Below are 27,104 nucleotides of genomic sequence, written 5' to 3' on the forward strand. Positions count from 1 at the left end.
AGTGGTAACAGATCAATTTCATTTTTCGTGGTCAAAATCAGGTTTTACAAAAATTTTGTTTTTCACCCTGGTAACCATGCTACAGTTCTTGCTTTTTAAAGTCTAGCCATGGCAAGTCTTTCTCTTTACAGAACACAAGACACACACACACCTGATTGACATATCCATTGTTTTAGAAGTAGAGGTTAGGAAAGAAAAAGTTGATAGACTAAGTCAAAACTGGAAAGGGAATCTCTGGCAGCACAATAACGTTAGGTTACGGATGTAACCCTGGTTCCCTGAAAGAGAAGACAACCAACAACCATACTTTTGGGATATGCCTGCCACAGGTCAGGTATTCACTGAGCATTTTATATCAAAGCTGCCGATAGGCCCCTCCGTGGAGTGACGTCCTCGGTCCCGCCTCACTGATGTAATAAATAGTTACTGCACGGAGAGCTCACCCTATTTTGCATAGAACCCACGAATGCAAATGATGCGACTTCCCAGCATAGGCGAGACATGGTCAGCCGACGGTGTCTGTCACGCTTGGGGTGTAGCCGAAAGGCATTGAGCCATGCTTGGAGCATGTGCATGTGGAGTAACCCCAGTTGGATGGCTGCTGAAGCCGTGGCCATCAGACCCCGTAATTTTTGGCACAACACCAGTTGTACTGTGGACCCTTGTGGAAACAGGGCCAGACAGTTGCGAATGGCAGCTACTCTGTTGTCCGACAGGTAGGCTCGCAACATAAGAGAATCCAGCCGGACACCCAAGTAGACCATACTTTGCATCGTTATCAATTGCCTCTTTGCATCGTTGAGGGACCCAGCCTTTACAAATGCTGTGTCACAATCACTATGTGGGCCACTTCTCAACCAGTCGTCCAGGTAATTCATCACCCCGATTCCTTGCAGCCGCAAGGGAGCTAGGATGGCATCCATGCACTTTGAAAATGTGCAGGGGGCTAAGGAGAGGCTGAATGGCAGCATGGAAAACTGAAAGACGCTCTCCCGAAAGGCGAAGTGGAGATATTTCCTGTGCGCTAGACGGATAAGAACATGAAAATACGCGTCCTTCAGGTCCACTGTGGTAAACCAGTCGCCCGGCCTGACAGACTGGAGGGTGTGGCGATGTGTGACCATCTGGAACCTCCTCTCCCTCAAGAACCTGTTGAGTTGCCTTAGGTCTAGGATGGGGAGAAGGCCACCGTCCTTTTTTGGCACCAAGAAGTATCTCAAATAGAACCCCTCTCTTTGAGAGGTGTGTTATACGAGACAGATTGTTTGACAAGCAGTGTTTCTACTTCTTGTCTGAGAGCCAAGACCTGGAGAGGGTCGTTCATGGATGTGACCGTGACCTCTCGAAAGGAATCGGGTCCCGTGCAGAACTGCAGTGCGTAACTGGTGTGTACGGTGATGAGCACCCAGGAGTCTGAGGTGCAGTTGCGCCAGTATTGCAGCTGGTGTTGTGCGAACGGGTGGGTCTGAGGCCGCAAGCCTTCAGGGCCCCTGCTGGGGCGTCTTTTTCTTATACCTACGCACCGCTTTTATGGGTGAGTGGTTCAAATGTGCGTGGGGTCTACTCAACAGTAGGACCAGGTAATACCAGGCCTAATGGAGGAAGCACACAGTTGTTTTTTTAAACTGCAATGCAGTAACACACGCAGACACTCAACAGCAAGCTGGAGAGTAAGGGTTTATTTTTAATTTTTTTTGGAACGCAGTATTTCAATAGTAATCAGCAACCTCTAAGGGCAGACTAGGCTGAGCACAGTGAGTGTGCACGCCGAGGTAGCCCAGAGTCCTCGACTCCATAGCGGATGCAGCAGAGCTGGGACTCGCTGGAGGATAGCGTCTCTCTGATTCTATGTTATTTTTAGCTTTTTTTTTTAAAGCTGCTCGAGGCAGAGAAAAAAAAAAACACAGGCAGCTAGCTGCAAGGTTAGTGAAAGCAGACTACAATCGTCAGGCAATGTAGGCTGTTGGTAATATATTTTTTTTATATTTTTAAAATGGAGCGCCGTTGCGCAGAGTTAGCTCAGGCCTCAGGGGAAGTAGCAAGCCGACTTCCTGCAATAATTTGCCAGGGAACTACTGAAAACTTGAAGAAAGAGCTCTTTTTAAAAAGAGTCAATCACACAACTGGAAGAGGTTAGTTATACCTACCTTACTTACCTGGTTGTGAGAAGCAAAAGAGGGTGAGATCTCCAGCAGTGACTATTTATTACCTCGCTGAGGCGGGACCGAGGACGTCACTCCACAGAGGGGCCTATCGTCAGCTTTGATATAAAGTGCTCAGTGGATACCTGACCTGTGGCAGGCATATCCCAAAAGTATGGTTGCTGGTCATCTTCGAATTGAAAGGGAACAGTGAATTAAGGAATGATGAATGGGAAAGACAAACACATAAAACTGCACGGCTGCTTGGCTAATTCAGTGCAGATGCTACACTGAGCCACTGCTTCCATAAGTCATACATTTGTGGTCTCTCAAATGTGACCAATATAATGTCTTTTTTAAAATACATATATTTATGTATATATATATATATGTTTTGGATAAACTGAATTGAGCTGCACCATGCTTTCCTAAAAGCAATTATAGCTCTCCCATGTTAACTAAATCAAAAACACATAAAGTGCATACACCTGGATCAAATCAAAATTATAGCTCCAGAACAGTCCTGTTATTGCACATAAAGACATTTTTAATGGTACTACATAATTGCTATAATATTGGATTCAATTTAGGCCATATGCAGCTTTATGTTGCATCTCTCATTCCATTTAACAGCTTGTAATTCCCTTACAATAAGAAAGGAATAATCGGCATCCTGAGGTCGGGGTACTCTTTGAACTCCCTTATGTAGGTGTAGTGCTTGCCCTTCGCCCAGATGGTCATCTGAATGAAGCTGATGAGTGTAAACAGACCCACTAAATAAGAAAAAAGAAAGTATGTAATACAAGCTTCCATGTTGTATGTTGTGATAAAGCTGTTTCGTTCATAAGAGATACAGTATTTAAAATTAATTATAGTGAGTAAATTATGGACCTTACCTGGCACACATTGTGTCATGATTGTAAAGCTGAACCAGGCTCCAGCCTATGAAAACAAAAACATGCATTACAGACTGAGGCTCTATACACATGACCGCCAACAACTCTTGCATTTGTTCGACTGGCAATTTCTTGATATAAAGCTGTTTTCTAATCCTAATAACACACCCTGTGCTGCTGTTATTACTTTTTTTTCATTTCACAAATGACTAATTGAACAAGATACTATTTTAAGTCAACGAACAGCTGACAAAAATACTGGGCTTTACTGTTAAAGGGATCTGTAGCTCAGTGAGTATGTAAACTTACCTCATAGGTATAATTGGGGCATGACACAAAGAAGAATAGCCACGTGAAGGGGTTTTTGGTTGGATAGGGAATTTTTCTAGCCTTGGATCCTATTGGTGAGACAAAAACAAAGGACGTGCACGTAACTGACGCTTTGATCACAGAATGTTTCAGACGTATCCAACAAACAGCTTAGAGTCTGTTTTGTATTATTTCCTGTGGATTGTACGTACGGTCCACAACCAAAGCAAGTAGTGAGATACAAAATCATTTTATCAGACTTACCATCACTTCTCAAATTATTGAGAGCTAAGTGGATAGAAAAGTTGCCAGCCTGACATATCTGAAAGAGAGACAATAAGACATTCATCGTAAGTTAGTAATACGTGTGCCATTATTTCAGTGTTAAAATATGTATTATTCCTTTTTAATAAATCTCATAGTGGAAACCTCCAAGTGAAATAAATATGCTTGCAATGTGGAACATGTTCTTGATGTTCGACAAACACATATTTAATAAGGTGTAAGGTAGTGTAGTTAAAAAAAAAAAAAAATAATCTGATTTTTTTCTTGATTGATTTTCTGTAGCCGTGCAAAATACATACCACAAACATTGCTAGTGCGTAGTTGACTTGCTTATTTCCGTAATCTGAAAAATCAAAGCACACAGATAACATTATTTTAATTCATTTTGAACAGTGGAAAGAGAGTCAAACAAATGTCACAGTTTCACCACTGTACAGTGGACAGTCGTGTGTTAAACAAGTCTTTCAGCTTAGCGAGGACTGTATGTTTTCAGGTAATACCTACAAGGTGGAGTATAAAGAGGGTGGTTGATGTAATAGGCGAGCCATGCTGAAAATCCCCAGTAATATAAACAGTTCTGTTGAAAAAAATAATGAAATTATTATATGTTATTAATGTGTGACTTTTATAAACTAAAACTTCAACTAGATTACAATGGCAATGCTTTATTATTGAAACCGCTTTGAGATTTGCCAATACTAGGCCCCACTGTACATAAGTAGAAAATTCAAGGACAGTGTTCCTCTGTAACTAATAGTAGTCATGACAGATTTAGGGCACGATTTGGATGCTGACAGGCTGCATGATCAGAGGATCTTAAAGTGTGTTGTGAAGTATTCTCTTCAGAGTGATTTTAAATAGCAGGGCCCCTGCTGACCAGGGGTATTGAGGTTTGGTGCCAAGTAAGTGCTAGGAAAGATACTATTATATGTCACAATATCATTGTATAGCCACAGGAAAAATGGCTCTGCATATGTACAATATGTCAAGTTTTTGGAGATGTACATACAATTGCTATTTCTCTTGTCTGCTTTGACCCACATTTATTGTGTACATTAGCAATGCCTACTAAGAGTGTCTACATGATGACAAATATCTACATCTAACAATATTAAAAACACAATTTAAGAATGTCATAATTATATACAACATTTTATCCCATAAGTTATGCAATGAATAAATAATCTGAAATATTTTGCCCAACACAAGCCTATAACAGTTTCAGGACAATCATACATGTTCAAATAAGTTTTTGAATAGGGACAGTATCGCATGCAGTTTAGGAAGGATTAAGGAATGTTTTGTATGAATTCAGGCCAGGCAAATTTATTTGATAATGTAATATGGAATGACAGAATAATGTGCAATCTATTGTTTAAATGAACATAGAACCTCAGATATATTTTGAACTTTATAAGGAGAAACAAACAAACCAAAAAAAACTTACCCTCACAATATTTCTGAGTGGCATTGTACCATGGGAGAAACGATGCACGAATATCGTTTCAATCAAGCGTTTGATGTAATGGATTGAGTGACATACACAGGCCAGGCTGGAGGGAGAGAAGAGCAGTAGAGCAGTACAGTTTAGAGTTGTGGGTGAAGATGAAGCTAATGGAGGTACTAGAAAGGGTATCAGGCCAGTACAACACTTACGTCACGGCAGGGTATGGGCTGGACGTGAACGCGTGCTTATGGTGATAGATATATGGAAGTCGGAAATAGAACAGTAGATATATAAAGAGTGGACCTGCATATTCAGAGAGAAACACCTATGAAAGATGGAAACAAACAGAAAAGAAAAGGAAAGATTGAAGGCCTTTCTCATGTCTTGTATGGTAAAATTGTGGGAACTAAAAAACCCTGGTTGTAAAGCGCACTAGTCCAAATGTTACAATAGTTCTGTCGTAAGGCATAAGACTAGTACTCTTTATTTGGATTCACTGCTTGTCGCTGCTGGTTAACTTTCCATGAGCTCAACTTGAAATCATACCGAACCATCCTCAGATTGAACTTCCTGGCCTTGGTTCTGGCCTTGGTACTTATAATTCCTTCATCTAGTACTGATGTAGACACAGTGCAATTACAGTGTAATTAGTGCTTGACTTAAAAAAAAATAACATTGAAAAGATAGACATTAATACTAAAACAGAACATCATTTTTCAATAGGACCACCTGTGGTGATACTCACCATTGTCCAGCCAACTTGGGGACCTAAGTCTTTGAAATAGAGAGTAGCTGTTGTGCCTACAGGGAGATTCTGCAAGATCTCATCATCCTTTAATGCTTTCCCCTCTGGAAGCAAAGAATGTATTGTAAGACACAGTTAATAACATCTAAATAATGTGCAATGAGTCATTTAAGTGATATACACCAGGGTGACACATGAGTATAAATGGAGTAAGTAATGAGTATGAATATTAGATTTAGGTTAAATCACAGTAAAATTACATTAAAGCCGAAAGTGTATATACTGTATATATATATATATATATATATATATATATATATATATATATATATATATATATATATATATATATATATATATATATATATAATTACATGCATAAAGGCTATATTTGCATCCTGAGCCATTCAGAACAAAAGGCATAATACCACAGTAGTGACATCAAGAAGTGATAATTCCTCTAGAGGAAAATATACTTGAACTTTGACCCATTCGACTCCTTGAGACCATCACTTTCAATTAAAAAAAACAAAGTGTCTTGTTTTCAGTCACTTGACAACACCCACAGTACAGAAATGTTCATTAATGATCAACAAATGAGAATATGTTAAAAAAAAACAAAACAAAAAAAAAAACCTGATGTAAAGCTGGTACATTCGGATCTCTGAGAAACTGGAGAGGAACGGGAAATTAAAACAAGGTAAAGGCAATCATCCAAATAAAGCTGAAGCATCCCTACGGATAACGACATAGAACATCTGTACAGCACTGAAACACTACGTTTAAAAAAAAAAACTGTACAGCTGAACCTCGTCTTCTTTAATATTAGCATCACAAGTGTATCCATGTATTAAAAAATAATAGATGGGCCTCTTCAGTGAGTTACAGGAAAACAATTGCTTCTCTCGTTTCTGTGACGTTTCTCATCCTTCAGTCTTGTAATTTATGACAGAAACCCTAGATGGAATTATTTTCCTGTAACTCACTGAAGCCCATCTATTATATATGTATATATATATATATATATATATAATATATATATATATATATATATAATATATATATACACACACATATATCTCATTCATGTCTAACAAGTTAAACAACAGCAGGCTCTATTTAAATTCTCGAGTATGCAGACTGACATGTATACCAGAGGCATGTGCTGATGCTACAGGGATTAAAACTAACTTGATAAATGTTTTCAGGTTACACATACCAGATTAAAGATTCTATGTGTTATCATACACTGATCAGTGTTAAATGTTATCTATAAGGTACTAACATAGTTTACCTTTGCTACTTACCATTATCTTTCATCACTACTAACTGAAAAATGTTTGCTAATGCTTAGAACATAGAACTAACTGTGTCTGGCAGGCCGACAACCTATACAGTTTCAGCTGTTCAGTGATTCGTTACACTGTTTATAGCATCACTGACAGTAGGGGATCAAAACGATCTGGTTCAAATCACCCAGTCAATATTTTCAAATACTTTTTTTTTTTTCTTCGAACAAACCAGTTATATTTAATTATTAGTTAACAAGAATGCTGCCTTCTCATCTTGTTTAAGAAAAACTATAGATTTTGAGATCCCTTTGTCCATTAGTAACTTTATAAATAAGTCTCTCCTTAATAGTGACCTCTGTCTAAAATGAGCTCTGGTCTGGTCCTGCACGAACCAGCAATAGAAGTTGGAGTTACAGGCCACCCACACATAAAAATGGCCGATAGATTATTATATTTTTTTGGTGGGGGTGTCCAAATAATAGTAATATTTTACATAAATTGTTGATTTTCAAAATGTAAGATTACAACATGCTACATGTTTTATAAGCTTTTTACATAAAATAATCGGGTACTGTTTTAAATCATTCATAATCATCTGTTACACCTAGAAGATTAATGGGGTTGGGTGCATCCATTTCCAATGTTGCATCAATTGAACCTTGGGCAGCAGCTAAGGAAATGTTAGTGCTTTAATGAACCACTGTACATTCTCTAGAATATATAAAAATATAATGTGCAAGTGGCATTCTGTGGCAGCTTCTGGTAGATGCTTACTTGGATCAAGCTTAAGGGCCTGTCTTGATGGGTACCACTGAGGATCTGCAAAACAAGATTTATAGTCAACAGTAAGACAACATGTTGTTTAAGATCACAGTACTATTTCTGATAAATTGTCTGCTGAAATATAGGCAAACACTATTAAGTAACAGCTATAATTTTTGAATGACTTTTTATCATCTTTATTTCTAATTGTGCTCACTGTATTCTGACTGTGAAAGTACAGTAGGTGTTGTGCAGATATTTAAACGTGTTCAGAAATGGAACGTCAAGCAGAAACGGCACTTGACCAGATAATGCATGGATATTCAGAGATGTGAGTACTAAGAATTTGTATACAGGTACTCAGCGATCAAATATCAGGCCTGTACTAATGTCCATGGCGATCACACCATTATACAGTATTTTTTTATTTTGACATCAACCCTTAAGTTTGACAATAACACATAATGAAAACACTAAAGATGTTATTCTGCACTTACACGCTTTATGAAACAAGCACTTGATTTCTCCAATAGTGGCATGGGGTTCCACCTGTCAAAGACAAATGGAATATTTTAGTATGTGGGATAGGGCTGCTACGATTAAATAGAAAATCGATTTCTCGATCGATTCCATTCCTCATTATATACATCGATATAAATACTGGATAATCGATTCAATAATTACATTTTTGTAACGCGCATAGTTAATAACATTATTTAAGTTTATCAACAAAACTGCACCGAACCCTTGCTATTTACAGTATCTTTGCCCCTGACAAGCAGTGGGCGTGCTCTTCTTTACATGCGCGTGTAACTAGCATCTGATTTGCTGGTCCCATCCTACCAGCGAATCAGTTTTGAAAATGCTTTGTAAGTATGCCCCTCTGTGTATTGACTGTATAAACAAAACAAAAACAAAAAAGTGTGCCACCTTGTGTCCAGAGCAGGAAGACAGGCTTGTATTCCTGGCAAACAGCCTGTAAATAAACTGTGCACATTGAAGAATACTGACTGTATATAGGTTTGCACTTTGGAGTTTCAAAATGACCTGTTATATGATGAATATTTAACAATATTCAATAACGTTAAAAATAAATAAATAAACGACAGTAATGTTAAACACAATTTTGGAGTAAGGATCAGCTAGCAGGTATACATGTTGTGGTAAGTAAATCAATGTGTCATTATTATTATTATTATAGCAATGATATTAAAATAATCACGTCGGGGGAAGAGGAATGCACCGAAAATGTATTGTACAATCATCGTTATTTACTCGAACGATTATATTTTGTGTGCCCAATTAATCGGTTGCTATTTTGAGGCTTAACTGACAGCCCTAATGTGGGAGATAAGATTTGAGACTGGGATGTGTTCTGTCCGGTTCATGTGTTCTATCAGGGGCTATGCATACAGTACCTTAGTAGCATCATTAAAGTTTACATTCAGTGTTAATAATAATGTTAAAATCATTCACCAAGTTTATTTTAGAAAACATTTTTTGATGTTTTGCAATGGAAACTATGGCAGTGCAAACTTGATTTTAGACTAAACCTAAACTTAAAACTACGGCTATTGTATGTGATGTATTACACACAACAGCTGTCACTATCTAATAGCAACATAAAACCAGCACCCAGCATTCACAATGATCCACCATTTGCCAGGGTTATAGTCATGTTTCACAGGTATTATATTGAGACATAAAAGGGTGCCAAAACACAAGTCAATTTGTAAAGTATTGCTCAAGGAATTTAGTATTAATTACTGACATACATGTTTCAATATTTTGATCAGGGAGAAAGTGTTGGCGCAAGTAAAGCAAGTTAAGACTTTTTTTTAAAATTTACAACCCCCCACACTCACAGATCTGCAAACTAAAATGACAGATCTCATAAACAGCTGGGAAGATTGATATAACATAGCAACATGATATAAGTGAGCTTCTAGCCAGGGTACCTTGGCTAAGTCACATTGCTTGTCCAGCCCACAACTGTAATAACATCAACCATACAAACACTTACATGAAGTTTGCAATAAAATGTTCTTACAGAAAGGTAACAGAAACCCAGCACTTTGCATTGGATGTAATAATGACATGTAAATAAATCCTAAAACATAGATATACTAAAATGTCACCACTGTGATCCTGCTAAATTTAATTTATAGTTAAGATCATGGTTACAGCTGTGACTTATTGCACTCAGAATGGACAGTGTGTCACATTCTATACAGTATGTGAGAGTTATGTCAGTTGCATGTGTCCTTATCTTTTATTAATAAAAGCTGCTCAATTATTATCCACCCAATGTTTTTTTTAAACTGGATACACACTTCTTGATCTTTGGTCACTCACTTTAAATCAAGTTAACTCGTGCAACATATAAATCAAGGTACAGTAAAGTCATAGCTTGATCTCATAAAGTATTGCTCTGAGTTCTTACCTTGTCCAGAAAACATAGCTGCCCCTTTGTCTTGGGATCAAGGATCTCCACCTCAAAGAAAACATAATTTTTAATTTTAGCAGGCTCGCCCAACTCTGCTATGCTCTGTGTACATGCCTTCTTTATAAAATGGGCAACACAGAATAAATCCCTTAACTCCACAGACTGTTGAGGGGCCATATTCCCTTTTAACGACTAAGAAACAGTCACCTCTGCAAAGGTGCAGTTTTGTAGATGCTAATAAGAAAATGCTGTGTTGTTGGTCGTCTCAAGTTAGCAGTCAGCCAGGGATATGGGATCGGAATGTCGATAGTGACCTCACTGATATATAAGCTTTTGCAACTGGAGAACCAAACGCAACAGAATCACTAGTTTCCAAACTCTGCCAGAAATAAAACCAAAGCAGAGATGCATCTTAAAAAACCAGGCACTTGTATTCTTAACAGCACTACATTGCTTAGGAAACCACACAATGCAGGTTTCTTTTTGTGCGATTGTAAAATAGCATTTTAATTTCAACAAAATGAATCTGAGGCCTCTCGGGTTTCAAAGTTGTCTGGATTAACACAGGGTCAAGTTGATGCTAACCTTATGTTCTGGGCATATGTGTGCCAAACACCATCTCCGTAGCAAAATAACAGACTCTCTACCAGAAGAAACTAGAACACTGCTTTAAATTAATCAGACACAAAACAGAAGGCAGTTGGAAACTTAATATTAATTATGTATTTAATAATTACAACGTACTGGAATATACTCATAACATATATAAAGCTTTTGCTTTGCTTTTAAAAGGTTGTAGTTATTCATGGGAATGATTTCAGATGGACCTTAGCCTCATTTCAAATACAAATTATATAAACCCACTAAATATCCAGGTTTGCAGAGAAATTAAGCTAAAGCAAACCTGATAATGTAACACCCTCAATCTGCAAACCCTCCTGCATCTAGAATTGTAAGTTCTCTGCATATTAGGATGGTTTTACAAGCTACTGCACTAACAAGTAACTACGATGTGATAGGTGTTACAGAAACTTGGTTGTCTGAGAGTGATGGAGACGAATATAATATTAGTGGGTACACACTGTATAGGAAAGACAGGCAGGACAGAAGAGGCGGAGGGGTAGCGCTATACATAAGAAATAGCCTTGAAGCCCAGGTGTTAAATCAGGACAAAGAAAACAATGCAGAATCAATATGGGTCAGAATAATGGACACAAATTCAAAGGGCATAATAATAGGAGCATGCTATAGATCGCCAAATTCAGACGCTGAGCAAAATAATCTGTTGTACAATGACATTCGAAATGCATGTAGAAAAGGAGAAGCCATACTAATGGGGGATTTCAACTTCCCCTCTATAAAATGGGAAAACCCAATGGGGGGCACGACGGACGTAATTGCAATGGTGGAAATGACAAATGACTGCTTCCTAACGCAATTTGTCAAGGCACCGACTAGAGGGGAGGCATGCCTTGACTTAGTCTTTTCAAATAATGAAGACAGAATAACTAAAACAGAGGTCAGAGAGCCATTGGCAAACTCAGACCACAACATGGTCTCATTTGAAATATTTTTTAAAACCCCAAAAGTAATGACTAAAGCTAAGGTTTACAATTTTAGAAAAGCAAACTACGAAGGTATGAAACAGAGATTAATAGAAGTAGATTGGAGTAAAATAGAGAAAACATCCACAGAAAAAGGGTGGCTGTTTTTTAAAAATGTAGTACTAGAGGCACAAAACAATTACATCCCAAAAGTAGACAAATCTAAATGTAAAACAAAATGGCCAAAATGGTTTAATAGAAAAAAGGCACTTTACAGAGCGTTTAAAAGGGACCAAAAACAAAGCACACAGAAAGAGTACTTGGAACTGCAAACACAAGTCAAAAAGGAAGTTAGAAAGGCCAAGAGAGAGATAGAAATCAATATTGCTAAGGAGGCTAAAACCAATTCCAAAATGTTTTTCTAATATTATAACAGCAAGAGAACATTCAAAGAGGAGGTTAAATGTCTAAGAGACACAAATGGCAAAATTATAGATGAAGGAAAAAAAATAGCAAATATATTAAATGATTACTTTTCACAGGTTTTTACAAAGGAGGACATGGACAACATGCCCCACATGTCGACCTGTTCTTATCCAATTTTAAATAACTTTAGCATAACAGAGGCAGAAGTGTTAAAGGGACTAGGAGCTCTTAAAATAAACAAATCCCCTGGGCCAGATGAGATCCTCCCAATAGTACTCAAAGAAATGAAAGAAGTTATTTACAAACCGCTAACCAAGATCATGCAACAGTCTCTTGACACAGGGGTTGTACCGACGGACTGGAAAATAGCAAACGTAATACCGATCCACAAAAAGGGAGACAAAACCGAACCAGGTAACTACAGACCAGTAAGCCTGACATCTATTATATGTAAACTTATGGAAACTATAATAAGATCTAAAATGGAAAATTACCTCTATGGTAACAATATCCTGGGAGACAGGAAAGGGAGATCGTGTCTAACTAACCTACTTGACTTTTTTGAGGATGCAACATTGAGAATGGATAACTGCAAAGCATACGACATGGTTTATTTAGATTTCCAGAAAGCTTTTGACAAAGTCCCGCATAAAAGATTCATTCTCAAACTGAACGCAGTAGGGATTCAAGGAAATGCATGCACATGGATTAGGGAGTGGTTAACATGTAGAAAACAGAAAGTACTGGTTAGAGGAGAAACCTCAAAATGGAGCGAGGTAACCAGTGGTGTACCACTGGGATCAGTATTTGGTCCTCTGCTATTCCTAATCTACATTAATGATTTAGATTCTGGTATAGTAAGCAAACTTGTTAAATTTGCAGACGACAGAAAAATAGGAGGAGTGGCAAACACTTGCAGCAGCAAAGGTCATTCAAAATGATCTAGACAGCATTCAGAACTGGGCAGACACATGGCAAATGAAATTTAATAGAGAAAAGTATAAAGAATTGCATGCAGGCAATAAAAATGTGCACTATAAATAACATATGGGAGATACTGAAATTTAAGAAGGGAACTATGAAAAAGACCTAGGAGTTTATGTTGACTCAGAAATGTCTTCATCTAGACAATGTGGGGAAGCTATAAAAAAAGGCTAACAAGATGCTCGGATATATTGTGAGAAGTGTTGAATTTAAATCAAGGGAAGTAATGTTAAAACTCTACAATGCATTAGTAAGACCTCACCTAGAATATTGTGTTCAGTTCTGGTCACCTCGTTACAAAAAGGATATTGCTGCTCTAGAAAGAGTGCAAAGAAGAGCAACCAGAATTATCCCGGGTTTAAAAGGCATGTCGTATGCAGACAGGCTAAAATAATTGAATCTATTCAGACTTGAACAAAGAAGACTACGCGGGGATCTGATTCAAACATTCAAAATCCTAAAAGGTATAGACAATGTCAACCCGGGGGATTTCTTTGACTTGAAAAAAGAAAAAAGGACCAGGGGTCATAAATGGAGATTAGATAAAGGGGCATTCAGAACAGAAAATAGGTGGCACTTTTTTACACAAAAGAATTGTGAGGGTCTGGAACCAACTCCCCAGTAATGTTGTTGAAGCTGACACCCTGGGATCCTTCAAGAAGCTGCTTGATGAGATTCTGGGATCATTAAGCTACTAACAACCAAACGAGCAAGATGGGCTGAATGGCCTCCTCTCGTTTGTAAACTTTCTTATGTTCTTATGTTCTTATTAGGTGCTTTAAAAGGACCGATGTAGTGCAGTACTGAATACACCCGATTTGTGTGTCTTAGAGGTTTTTTTTATGTCAAGGCTGACTTGCTGTTGGTGTAATTCTTGGAAAGTTCCTCAGTTTGTTTAGTTGCAGGGATATAAATATTTCTCTCGCCCACCCCTCCCCCCCACCCCACCCCCTGTATAATCTTACCTACATGGCACTATGATGGGCTCCCCCTAGCGGTGAATGAATGTATGAATGGTTGAAAGTGGTAATTTTTATTTATTTATTTATTTATTTATTTATTTATTTATTAATTAGCAGACACCCTTATCCAGGGCGACTTACAATTGTTACAAAGTATCACAGTACAAAGTACCACATTCTAAAATATCACATCACAGAATATCATAATACAGGTAAGATCAGTTATGAAAATACAATAAGATCAAATTCAAGTAAGAGCAAAATAAAGAATACAGTAAATTATAAGTAAGAGCGAATTTAAAACTTATAATAAATATTTGCTTATATGAGTAAAGTCCAGTAAGAACATCTAGTAAGTATCATAAATGGATGAGAATGATTTTAAGTAAGAGCAATTACAAAAAACATGAGTACGGTTAGCTATAAGAGTAAAATCAGAGGAAAGACAGAAGGTGAAGGAGTGATGAAGGGGAAGAAATCCAGCAGAATGGAGAATGTTGGAGAGGTGGATGTTGAAGTCACCGAGTAGAACAACAGGGTGGAGGGAGAGGAGAGGAGAGGGGAGGGAGGAGAGGAGGAAGTCAAGCTCATCAAGAAAGTGACTTAGGGGTCCAGGAGGGCAGTAGAGAACAATGAGGAGGAGGCAACAAGGGGAGGTGATTTCAACAGCGTGAAACTCAAAGGTGCTAACAGAGTGAGAGGAGCGAGCAGGGGGGACAGAAAAGAGCAGGGAGGGAGAGAGCTGAAGTCCTGTTCCCCCACCACGTCCAGAGGGGCGAGACGAGTGGGAGAAGACATAGAGAGAGGAAAGGGCAGCGTTAGAGTGGTAGTGTTATCAGGGGAGATCCTGGTTTCAGTGAGAGCTGGTCTGAAGTTGGATTTTGTAAGACTAGCAACAATATTATAAGACTGGCAACAACTCAAACAAGAATTGTTTTTACTGCATCAAAATGTGCCTTTATAGAAATAACATACCAAAAAAGTTTCATGAATAAGGTTGAATAGAGCTAACTTTGCACTGAAGCAGCATGCTGGTAATTCTTACCAGCAAAATTAAACTAATGCATTAAACATGGAGCCCCCTAGTGGTTTAACTATGTAATACTAACAGAGACAATATTTGATATGAAACATCTATTGCCTGCCCAGTAATGACTTTTTATAGATTAGCCGAGCTATAGAAAGTCTAACATTTAATCAGTAACAATATTGTCACACTTTCACGCTATGAACGTTTTGGTGAGCGATCCTTGATCTCATGACACAAATATTTTGTCACTGTTCTAAAAGGAATCACAGATACAGATTTAGCCAGCATTTTCTACTGGGCCATGTGGCGCATTGCTTGCTGGTGATGGCAGGAATGGTTTGCAGGCTGCTTGTACAATTTACAAAAATCATTTATCTTGTCTTGCAATTTGCAGAAAAGGTTACATCATGGTTTTGTTCAGTGATGAAGGACGCTGGTGGTAGATTGTGGGGTGCTGGTGGCTACTGTTGTCAGCACCCTACACAAATTTTTACGAGAATGCATTCTCAGCAGAAGAACAGTTGAAAGGATAGTAGCATTCATTATGACTATCTGATTGATATGGGTCCAGTATCTGACAACATCAGAAGCACTTTTATATATCTATATCATATCATATCATATCATATCATATCATATCTATATATATATATATATATATATATATATATATATATATATATATATATATATATATATATGGAAATTTAGGGTCATGTAAACCCACACTTGGGATTCATAACATTTTATAGGATACCATACTCGATGTCTCTAAAAGCTTACCAGAACCCAGGTCTACAGTGTCTCTGCAATCAATGTAACAGCACCAATGCAAGACATGTATCTTGCTTAATCACAACAAACAACAATTCAAAAATGATTAATATTTTTTTTTATCCTTGAACTTTGTTATAAACAGCTATACTAGTATACAGTATCGTGCCTTTTATACATAAGCTATGAATTTCAGGCAAAGTCAAATCTAAATCGGGATAGGACACTGACATTGAAAATCATGGGATTTTTAAAGGAAAATCTACAAAATCTGCACACCTCTTAAAAGATATCCTCCAAGGATTAGTAAAAGCATGTCAAGCTCTTGAAAATGTTATCACATTTATTTTTGGTCTTTGTCTGTATAACCTCTAGGTTTTCTTTCATCACCTCACCGCTAGGCACGAGACAGCAGCACAGCGATGGCATCAGCCTTTTTAACAGCTGGGATATTTATTACATTTGGTTCTTCCCCTTCCGGCTGTCCTAGTTCCAACATATTGACCACATGATGCCATTACCATAATCAGCTTCACTAGAAACATCTTTATATAAGGTACTGAATCCCAAAGAATCAGTCATTTACATACACTGCAGCTTTCAATCCAAAGTCATCATTGTCAGCCCAGTACCAATCATGTTATATCTTGTGACTAAATAAATAAATTAAAATGCTATAAGTGTTTATTTTTGACCAGCCAAATTTAACTTACAGGTAAAAGTGGCAATACTATATTTATTATATTCCCCTTCAACAATGCTCTCTAATTCCATACTAATTATCATAGTGTATCCTCAGGCAGCTTGAATGACCACACAGTGCTCACAACAGGAAAATATATTATAGTCGATTTTAAAATACAGTGCTACACATAATTACCAATTCTCAGCACAGGTCTCTAAATAATAAGTCTTCATCTTTCATTACAGGCTCACATGCATTATATGAGCAGGCATCTGAGCATGGCAGCATTAGCAGCTGAACTGTTGCTATAATGAGCCACCAGCATCACTTCCTGCAACACCTGATATTCACTGCAAATCTGAACAGGCTTAACACGGCCTAGTTTCTGAGATCTGATGGAATCACAATCCTAATGCGAAAGGCTGTAGGCCAGTAATCCTCACCAGCTATCATAAGCTGAAGCCAGAGGTCAAGCCTGTGGAAATCAGGATGTCGGGTCGCCATACATTTATTTTAAACGCATTGGGACACATGACATTTTAGAAACTCCTGATGAAGGTCAACAATTTGGGCTTAGCAACACTACTGGTAGCCTGCCTGTACTGCACATTTACAAACATAAACTAGATTTAAATCACTTGATGATACATGATTTGAATCCATGTCGACATAGTGTTTTTTGTTTCGTTGCTGCTCTTTTAATCTTAATTACACTTTGTCAGCTTTGATCTACAGCACATGCCCAGCAGTTGTGAGCTGTAATTTGCTCTGAAAGCACTTTTACCAATAAAGCTCAGCAGAGCTGCCACTTTTAAATTGCTCTTTTACTGGATAGTGTAATAACCTTGTGATGGATGCCTAAAGGTTTGCCGAATACTCAGCAAAAACAACATTTATCCGATTACCTCTATTTTTACAAAAACACTTCCGATTTAATATGTGCATTTAAACACTGACACTGTATTTTGAAACCCTTTGCTTTGGCGTACAATAGATGCCATTTACTGCTGACTTTCTGTCTGTCTGGCTGCTTATTCTTATTTTATAAATCCTCAGACCAATGAATAAGGATAGGAAGAAGGTTTAGTGGTGTAGTCAAATCCTACAAGCTCCAATTCAAACAAACCAATCCCATAATGTAAAAAATAAAGAATATTTAATTGAATCTTTCTGATATTTAGACATTTCAAAAACAGAACCAATTTAATAGACTGACACAAACTTTATTATCTATTATACTAAAATAAAATAAAAAGTAGCAAGTAGATCTGATTATCATCTTATTTTTTGACTGGCTCGCATTATTAATATTATAATATTTTAATATTTGGTGCTTAGTGGGGATCAAGTGATGAAAGATAGTAAATGGCCACACTATTGTTAGATGATACTGTGTTTGGTTGACACTTAGGTGTTTAATGCAGCGGAACATTAGAAAGGTTTGGCTGGAGTTCAGACAGCTGATTTTAACAAGATGATGATACATTCTCATGGTGGAATACTCCTATGGGAGTATATGGATTAGGGAATTTGTTACCTATTGTACCTCGCTTAGGTCCGTTGCTGACTAAATCATGGTATTACTGATTATTCCATTGTCTTCTCTTTAGATATATGTGTAGCCAGACTACACCACTGAAGGTATTGCACCTTCAGAATTTAGTTTTAATTTACTAAATCACCTCAAATATGCACAGGTTCATTATATCGGTCAAAATACTATACTGGGCAAGAACAAAGAGATATCACCAAGAAGTAAAAGTGTAAAAATGTATATATAATAAAATTTCTTTACCAATCAGTTACTGGTTATAGTCTATGCATCAAATGTAAAAAACTTGCAAATAGCAGGCAGATCTATTCCATAGACAAGAAGGTAGATTCTAATACAGTACAAAGAAAGATCAAAGGGAAACGTTTACAGCTACGTTCAGTTAAATGGGGGCAAGTTATTGACAGAGTTATTCAGAACAGAGACCATTAATAACCAAATAAATGATTCAGCCAATAAACTAGAATTTTTATATAAAGTGCAATTACTCAATCAAATATTATATTAGCAGCAATAAGGTAATTGAAGATAGAATTCAATTAGTAGCAATGGTGTAACAATTAACAGCAATGAAGTAGTTAAATATAGAGTTTAGTATAGGGGAGTAACAATTAGTAGCAATGGGGCAGTTAAATATAGGATATAATACAGGGTTATAACAATTAGCAGCAATCAGGCAGTTAAATATAGGATATAATACAGGGTTATAACAATTAGCAGCAATCAGGCAGTTAAATATAGAATTCAACACTGATAAGTTCTAATTGGGCACAACTCATGGAATCAGAATAGTGGTGAAACAAGTATTACCATTATATATTAAACTACAAACCAATTAGTGCACTCTGAACCAAGTAAATATCACACTACAAACACACACATGTAATAATAAAAAATAAATTCAAACCAAATCAAGTGTTTCACAAAAAAACCAAAAGGAAAGAAAAACACAGCAAAAGCAAACCACTCTTCAATAAACTTGTCACCAGTATTATCATTCAACGATTATTTTTTATTTAAACCTCATACAGTATTATAGTAAGCACTGGGTTATTCAGGTTCACTTTAACACAACAATTTAGTCATAATCAATCCCCTTATTATCTAAACCAAACGTGCACATTTTCTCCCTAAAAGCAGCGCACAAGGCTTCAGGAATCCAGACACACGCACCCAACTCCCAACTAAAGTTTAGTTTGTTTACAAACGCCCATAGGGAGTGTTAGATACCACGTTATTTCAAGCTCTTCACACAGCATGTGTGGATTGGTTACAACCCCAGACTGTTTAACAGCGTATACAATGCTTTAAGTTAACTACTCAAAATAGTTTGGGCAGAAACAAAAGCTCAAAAAACAATTATACTACCTCCATCAACAGGGCATAACAAGCGGGCGTGTGTCCGGAATTCCTGTAGCCTCAGTTGTCTGTCTGTCTGCACTGCTCGCTCAGCGGTTGTCTCCATTCCCATTTTAACAGTGCCTTTTATAATAGGTGTCTATATCTACAACTTTTTGGGAAGTAGGGCATTTATAGAGTGGCAGGAAAAAGCATTACTTATACTCTCATGGCTATTTGACTCTTGCTTGTCAGTCAACAAGTAGGCTCAGCAGTGTGGCCTTGAGATCGCAAGACTCCCTGTCCCTGTGTGCCCTGTTCATTGCACTTTCTGTTTTCAGCCTTCACATGCACAAGTTGGAACTCTTTGCTACCTGTTCTAAAGTCTGGTAATCAACTAGACAGATGTTTTAGCTAGTGCCTTGATCAGTGCAGACCTTCTTAAGCTTAAGGGCCTAAGGCACAACAACTGTGTGATTAACAGTATGTAATCTAAGTAAGTATAGCATGTTTTCAGAATGTATTTATCAAAGTAGTTACAAATAAGAAGTGTACATCAAATGTAAGGTTTACAATAATAGGAGAGCAGCCTAAATAGCATTTTCATAATGTGTGTACGACAGAATAACTTAAAATATAAAAGAAAAACAAAATACAGGTTAAAAAGAGGAAATAAGAAAACTCTCTGTAACTATGACAACAGCTGGTACCCTAAATTGTTTAGACAAGGCTCATGCTTACAATATCGGACTCCATACAATGGGGACAGCCTTTAAACCACTAACAAAATTGAATAACAATATTTTATATGTTGTACTGTACATACAGTATGCTGTACATTGAATATGCGACTATGGCAATTCAAATCCCTTCATAGGTTGTATGTTTAGTTACTTTATGATGAATTGGGAAAACATTTTTATACCTTAAAACCATATTTTAAAGTGACACATCAAAACAAGCAATTATCTGTGTAAACAATAAAGTTCAACAAATAACCAAAGGACTCTTTAGTTTAGAGAAATAACTTTGCCCTTGGCCACTAACTTAAACTAGCCAAGTTGACACCATTCATCAATACTATAGAGTATTATAACTGGAATACTAAACACTGACTGAAGTGAACGTGTGCATTTGTAATCATTGTCCAGGTTTGTGATGGCCTTACCTCAAAGAAGGTTACTCTGCTCATTCTTTTCTGGTGTTTTTCCCCCCACAGTAAAGTGAATCGCAGTAGCTCTCTCCCTTTCCTGACAATCACTGTGTCAGAGATTTCTTTCAGCTTACATTCTCCCTCCACGCACCAGCAATCAGGAAACCTGACACTCTCAATCATGTCTCCACTGGGGAGAGGGGAAGCCCTCCACTGGCTGAGGCTGTTAAAATAGAAATGCAAAGTAAGTTATGGTAAGGAATGTGCTCGGAACAGCACCAGCTCCCAGTGTAGTGATAAGTAGTGACGCTGAAAAGAGACTGCTTCACGATAAGCACACGCACAGCACAGTCAGTGTCGAGACTAATACTCCTGTGACTATATTGTTTGTGGAGATTAATTGAGTCAGCCTCCCCCTTCTTTGATTTCAGCAGGGAAAGTGACCCCTTTACCACTTTCGGTAGCTGTGTCGGCAAAAAACGACTTCCATTAAGGGAAGCAGCCACAGAAGAATCTTTGCAGGCCTGGCAGAAGTTAAATTGCTCCCTGATCCAAGTAGGTGTGAAAGGTTTTACTGGTTGTACACTTGCAAACACTCAGTCTATGTTATACAGTACAGGGACAAAATTAGGCAGAATCCTCCAGAATGAATTTCTACTACCAACCTGAAAAGAAGAGGTGTTTTGTTTTTTGGTTTTTATTTTTTGGGTTATAAGGCACCCTAAAGCTTTGATTCCTATAAAAATTGATTTGGTAACAAAGGGGGTTAGAATTTAAGAGTCCTGCTTGAGTAGGTAATTTATTATAAATGAATGCAGTATGTACACTTTTGGTATAAGTATTCTCAAAGATCCCAGCAAAACTACAGGTAGGGTTCCTTGAACCTTTCCTTTGAGACCATCAAGCCTGACATCGCAGGCAAACAAACACAAAACCCAATTTCCTGATTGTGTTTTTTTCACACAATATATGAAATACTTAGTCCTTATATTATTTCCTTTATTTCTTTAAAAGGCCATCGTATGGGGGCTAGCTTTCAATAGCATGTGGTTTAGTACATCAACTGACCTGATTTAAACAGCCTTCTTACACTAAAGTAATTGTGCCTGTGTCTGAGACACAAAGCAATTAATGAACACAATACCTACCAAGTCTTCACTGCCTTGTCTTTTCAACAAAGGACCCAGCATTTGAAGAAATGACATTAACATTAAACAATACAATCCTATGAAAACGTACAGTAGATGATATAAAATGATCCCTTTATTGTTAAGTCAAGGATCCAATTAAATGTTGGTTCAGCTTGAAGAATGGGGTAAGAGTCTGACCTGGATAACCTGGCTGGATCATTGCTATTGAAAAACTACCCTGGCAAGGTCGTGGGCCATAAATCTCACTGTTGGGTTGACCTAGCCTGTGGAGAATGTTGTCAATGTTGCATTAATCATTATTGACTTTTCAGGTACAATTATCCAAGTGGCATTTAGATGTCACAAGGTTTCCATTCAAAGGTCTTGACCTCCCCTTTTGAATCTAAACATAACTACATTTAAGTGGGAAGCAATTATATTTTTGATAAAACCTCTCCACCCATCCCCCAGGATATGCAAGCAAGTGTGAACAGATATATAACATGTGTGTCTGCAGGGATTCTATTGTTAGAAGTTCTTGGACACTGTCAATAGACTGACATCAAAGCTCTTAATGTGTTGAAGTACTAAACACAAGCATAGCTCCAAGAACATTAACACTTTGTGCATGACAAACTCCCTTTTTATTATGACGTGAAATCAGTTTTTTGTTGTGACTCGTGTTTTCGCCAGTTACATTTTGTGCTGCTAAATGTAGCACTGGCACAACCCAAAGGACAAAGGTCTATAATGTTTTAATTTGACCTACAAGTGACTTTTTACTATTGAAGTTGTTTCACCATTAATGGCACTAACATATATTATATTTGAGATTCTTATTTTTTGCATGTGTGTTGAATCCAACGTAGGTCCTTATTTTAAGGTAATTTTTCCGACTTCGCATTTTTAATGCCAACATCGACTTCATGTTGTTTAGGATTATGAGATGTGATAACTATTTTAAATGTATATTTTTTAAAAATGGTGCTAAAATAAAAAATGGATGCAAAGTAGGACAAATATAGCTACATTTTAATTGACCAACATATAATTCGATACACATGGACAAAATAAGGATGTGGCAATATAGCCTATGGTAGTTCCATTAAAGGTCAAACAACTTCCCTGGTAAATGTTCAAGTTTTGGCTACCACTTGTTGGACAAATTCCCATCTTTACCCTTGTCCCATGTCCTTTTAATATGCTGCCCTTGTTGTAATTTGTTTACCAAACCAAATAAAGTAAAATGCTGTACGTTAATGCAAAGAACAATTGTTTGAAATTATATATATATACAGTATATATATATAATTTTTTTTTTTTTTTAACCCAAATCAGCAATTTAATTACATCAAGTGGACAAACAAATAAAGCTAGATTACCGTTTTGATCTGTTGATCTACACAAACCTTTTTATTTTGGAAAATACATTTTCACCCCTGTAAAACACATAATAGTTAGACCAAAGGAAGAATCGTCTATCTAATTATTTTCTGACAATGTTCCCAATACAATCTATTATGTATCTTTTCTATCTACATTTCTATTCTGGTTTTGTTATTTACCAGTGGGCACACTTTTGCTCTAGATATGTTTGTATCATTACAGTGCTGTTTATTTGTTTTGCTATCTTTGAGGGTGGTATAAGAACATACAGAACACCACAGTGCCACAGTAACAGAACTGCATTACATTTTGTCACACGTGGTGTAACTTGCCAATGATGTCATTAAAAATTCAAATAGCCTGCGGTGAACAGAAACTGAATGCACAGGATTATTTTTCATACTCCATGCCTTCGTGAATGATAATCATTTCACATATGTAGGCAATGAACTTGTAATGTTAAGGTGATACATGCTACTAAATAACCAACATGTGCAAAACCTTTTGGATCCAAAACATAGCCAAAATTTTGGATCCAAACATAGCCCTCGACCTTCCCCTGGATGACAGAGGAGGCCATGCAAAGTGTGGTTGCACTGGCTCCTGCGGGGTCCGAATGCATTGCTAAAATTGGGTTTTCTACTTGCATCTCGGTGCCTACATATGGTACACCTTATGGCTTCCCTTTACTTCCATTCTTGTGTAGTTTACATATTTGTATGTACAACAATTTATTATTTTAGGTGACCCATATAATTATATTGTAGTGCCAAAACCAAAACATCACATGCTAAATTATCTTTTTAAATCTAAATCGTCATCGCAATTGAGAAAAAAAAAAAACAGAGGTAAACTGATATATTTAATTAGGAGACTTAGTAACTGTCTCAAATTGTTGCTGTAATAGTTTTAGAACTGGTGTTGTATCCTTTAAAAAAATGTTTTAACATGGGTAAAAAACACAAATATGCATCTAACCATATATTGTTTTCTTAGCGATAATTAAATAAATTATGGAAAAACTGATTGATCTCCAGTTCTATGGATATCCACCATTCTGTTTTTTCTCAAAAACACTTCAGTGTTCACATCCCAATGCCCCTTGAGCAGCTCAGAGCCACAGTCCATTCTCACCTCTCTTGAAACACAGAAAGGGTTAATACATGAATAATTAAAAGTTGTTGTAGTGCTTTCCTCTGTAATAACAAAACTCCTTCATGCCTCATGCAACAGCAGTGACGTTAACCCTAATATAAAATCCTAATATAAAGTCATGAAGTAAAGGAGTAATACATTTGAATTCACCAAGCAGTACTTTAAAAAGTTACTTGCACAAACTGCTCAATTCATTTTTAACTCATGCGGCGTGCTGTTCAGCTCTCAGTTTGGTAGAGGCATGAACTGTCATGAAGGCATGCACGTGGAATTTAAAACCTGTGGGTTGGAACGACAGCTTCCTTTTGGTATTTACAGTCCACCAGTTAAATGAGAGTCCAAAAACATGTGATGCATGGGCCTTGCTGAAGTGATCTCTACACATTAATGGAGATTTTAACTTGTATTATTTGTTTACTGTAGGGAGATATTACAATTATTTTACTAAGCTTTTATTTATTTATTTTTTTAAGCTCTGGCAGCATTTGAAATACCCACCTTGAACCTTAGCAAGAATTACTGTCAGAGTTTATGAGTTTTGAATTTAGGTCAATAAAACATCAACTCTGTAAAAAATATTATAGTTTTTTGGTTGTGGCTGTGTGAAGGAGACTGTAGAGTCAATACGCACTGGTATTAAGATGGTCTGAGCTGGTATTTGGGGGTTCAGGTAGTCAAGAGGGTTCATTTTTCTATTTTCCATATTTAGTTGCTGTAAATCTGTACTCCATTGAACAACAAGTTTAGGTCACGAGCAAATCCCTCTCTCAAACAAAGCTATATTCTCCTCGTGAGGTACTGCAAAGCCACAAAACTATTTTTAACCTGGACACAAGTGCCCTCTTGTGGCTTAACATTTGCTTCTGAAAAATGTCAGTTTTTTTTTTCAACCCACTTTACCACTGTAGTGATTTACAGTTTGCTCATGCTAACAGGGGCGCTGGAACTAGGGGTGCCGGGGGTGCAGTAGCACCCCTGGCTTTGCATGGCTTCCATCATATACAGGAGTTACAGTTTTGTTCAATGGCTTTCAGCACCCCCACTATAACATTTTTCCAGCGCCTCTACATACTAATTGCTTTTCATGCTGTTTTCACATTGGCAAAGGTAATCGTGACAGCCAGCACTTTAGTAAATCATGCCTATTTTCAATGAGTAATTGAGGTTGCTGTTGTTGGTCTCTCCCCCTTCCTTGAAAATACCAGATGCTTTCAATTTTCCAAATGTGTACTTAAACATAGTTTGTTGATGTGCAGAATAATCAATCTCTATATGGTTGCAGAACAGATTTTCTTCAATGTAACCATATATACTTTGACTACAATATGGGGCCTATTCCCTGATGTCTACCAGGCTTGGTTTGGTTTCATAGCAGTATGGTGAATGTTTCCCCTGTATATAATTTATTTTTATTTTTATATACAGTTAATATACATTATTTTAAAAAATATATAATATACTGAGCAGTCAAGTGTAAAACTAATTTCTAATTCAAATCCTTGAATGAAGGTAGCAGCCATTTATAAAGTCCCAGAGGGCAGGGGGTTAGACATTCAGAACAGTGCAAGGGGAAATCAGACATAAAGACGAAGGGTTAATCCCTCACTATCCTGCCAATAATCTATAAATGAGGGCTTTCCATTTCGGCTGCATATGCAGTCAATTATCAAACTTCAGTTCCTGGTATCTCTGCGTTCTCACTAGATCAAGTAAAGCTTCAGTTAATGGATATTTTGATTACAGTTGTAACACCCTACAGATTACTATCACTCAGTGACTGTCGTAAAAGGCCAATGGATTTACAATTCCAAAAAGCAAACACTGTGCAACTCAATTATCACATACTACTACGACTACTACTAATAATAATACTTTTGCTCAAGTTCTATTTTTCAAATTTAAGTTAATAAATAAATTGTGATAGATTATAAACATATACATTAATTAATAAATATATACATTGAATTGCACACTGGCATACTTTGTTAGGAGAGAAAGATATTGAAGATATTCCGTATTCAAAATGCATTGTGAGTTCCACAGCATTTCCTCACACAATGTAGCACAACTAGGAGTAAAGGAACTGCATTCAACTATAATCTATTATTAAATCATCTTATCAATTCCACTTCTAATAATTAGACACTGGTTATAACATCCACAGGTTGATTCATAACACCAAGGCGTCTCACACGCAAAATTAATTATATCCCAAACACTGGTAATGAAGGCATTAGCTGAAGCATTTAGACATTTTTCTACTTTAAATATTGACAGTTTATAGTTGTTGTTGTTGTTTACTAATTGTATTTTCAAAATGATAACCCCCAATATACATTATGGTTAATTAGGTATAAAACTATTTGTCAGGTTATACCTGGGCGATAGCCTGAATTAAGAGGTATTATTTTCACCACCAGGGGGAGTTGAATGCAAGGTTTTTTGTCCAGCAGATGGAGTTTTGTTGGCTTTTATCCAAGGTGCCTTCCTTATACATTTTACCTGTGTTGTTTCTGCAATTATTTTCAGTGAAAGCTCAGCTGGAGTATTGATTTCACTCTATATTTATACACAGCAGACTTAGAAGGAACTAGCAGGTAGTATTTTCTAGTGGAGCCAGATTATCTCAGTAGTAAAACAAAACCACAGAGCAGTTTATGAG

General features: G+C 37.0%; 1 protein-coding gene across 1 annotated transcript; it reads right to left on the reverse strand.

The window, feature by feature from the left end:
* Positions 1–2,261: 2,261 nt before the first annotated feature.
* LOC117417360 (very-long-chain enoyl-CoA reductase-like) lies at positions 2,262–21,077 on the reverse strand. Its single transcript, XM_034029471.3, has 13 exons — positions 20,787–21,077; positions 10,321–10,371; positions 8,375–8,426; positions 7,890–7,934; positions 5,824–5,927; positions 5,288–5,403; positions 5,079–5,184; positions 4,136–4,208; positions 3,931–3,974; positions 3,611–3,668; positions 3,347–3,435; positions 3,038–3,083; positions 2,262–2,914 (listed from the first exon to the last, which is right to left on the reverse strand). The coding sequence occupies exons 1-13, from the start codon at positions 20,952–20,954 to the stop codon at positions 2,787–2,789; spliced, it is 1,080 nt and encodes a 359-aa protein (XP_033885362.2). The 5' UTR covers positions 20,955–21,077; the 3' UTR covers positions 2,262–2,786.
* Positions 21,078–27,104: the final 6,027 nt, after the last annotated feature.

Source organism: Acipenser ruthenus, chromosome 12 (assembly GCF_902713425.1).
Source record: "Acipenser ruthenus chromosome 12, fAciRut3.2 maternal haplotype, whole genome shotgun sequence".
Classification (NCBI taxonomy): domain Eukaryota; kingdom Metazoa; phylum Chordata; class Actinopteri; order Acipenseriformes; family Acipenseridae; genus Acipenser; species Acipenser ruthenus.

What these genes read in the sequence shown, in the direction of transcription:
- LOC117417360 (XM_034029471.3), bottom strand. Translation starts at nt 20,954, where the DNA reads ATGATTGAGAGTGTCAGGTTTCCTGATTGCTGGTGCGTGGAGGGAGAA. An exon ending in GGCCCTTAAGCTTGATCCAA is followed by an intron (nt 5,928 to 7,889) that starts GTAAGCATCTAC and finishes CTTTGCTTCCAG; the next exon opens with AGGGGAAAGCATTAAAGGAT. An exon ending in GCCCCAATTATACCTATGAG is followed by an intron (nt 3,084 to 3,346) that starts GTAAGTTTACAT and finishes TTGTTTTCATAG; the next exon opens with GCTGGAGCCTGGTTCAGCTT.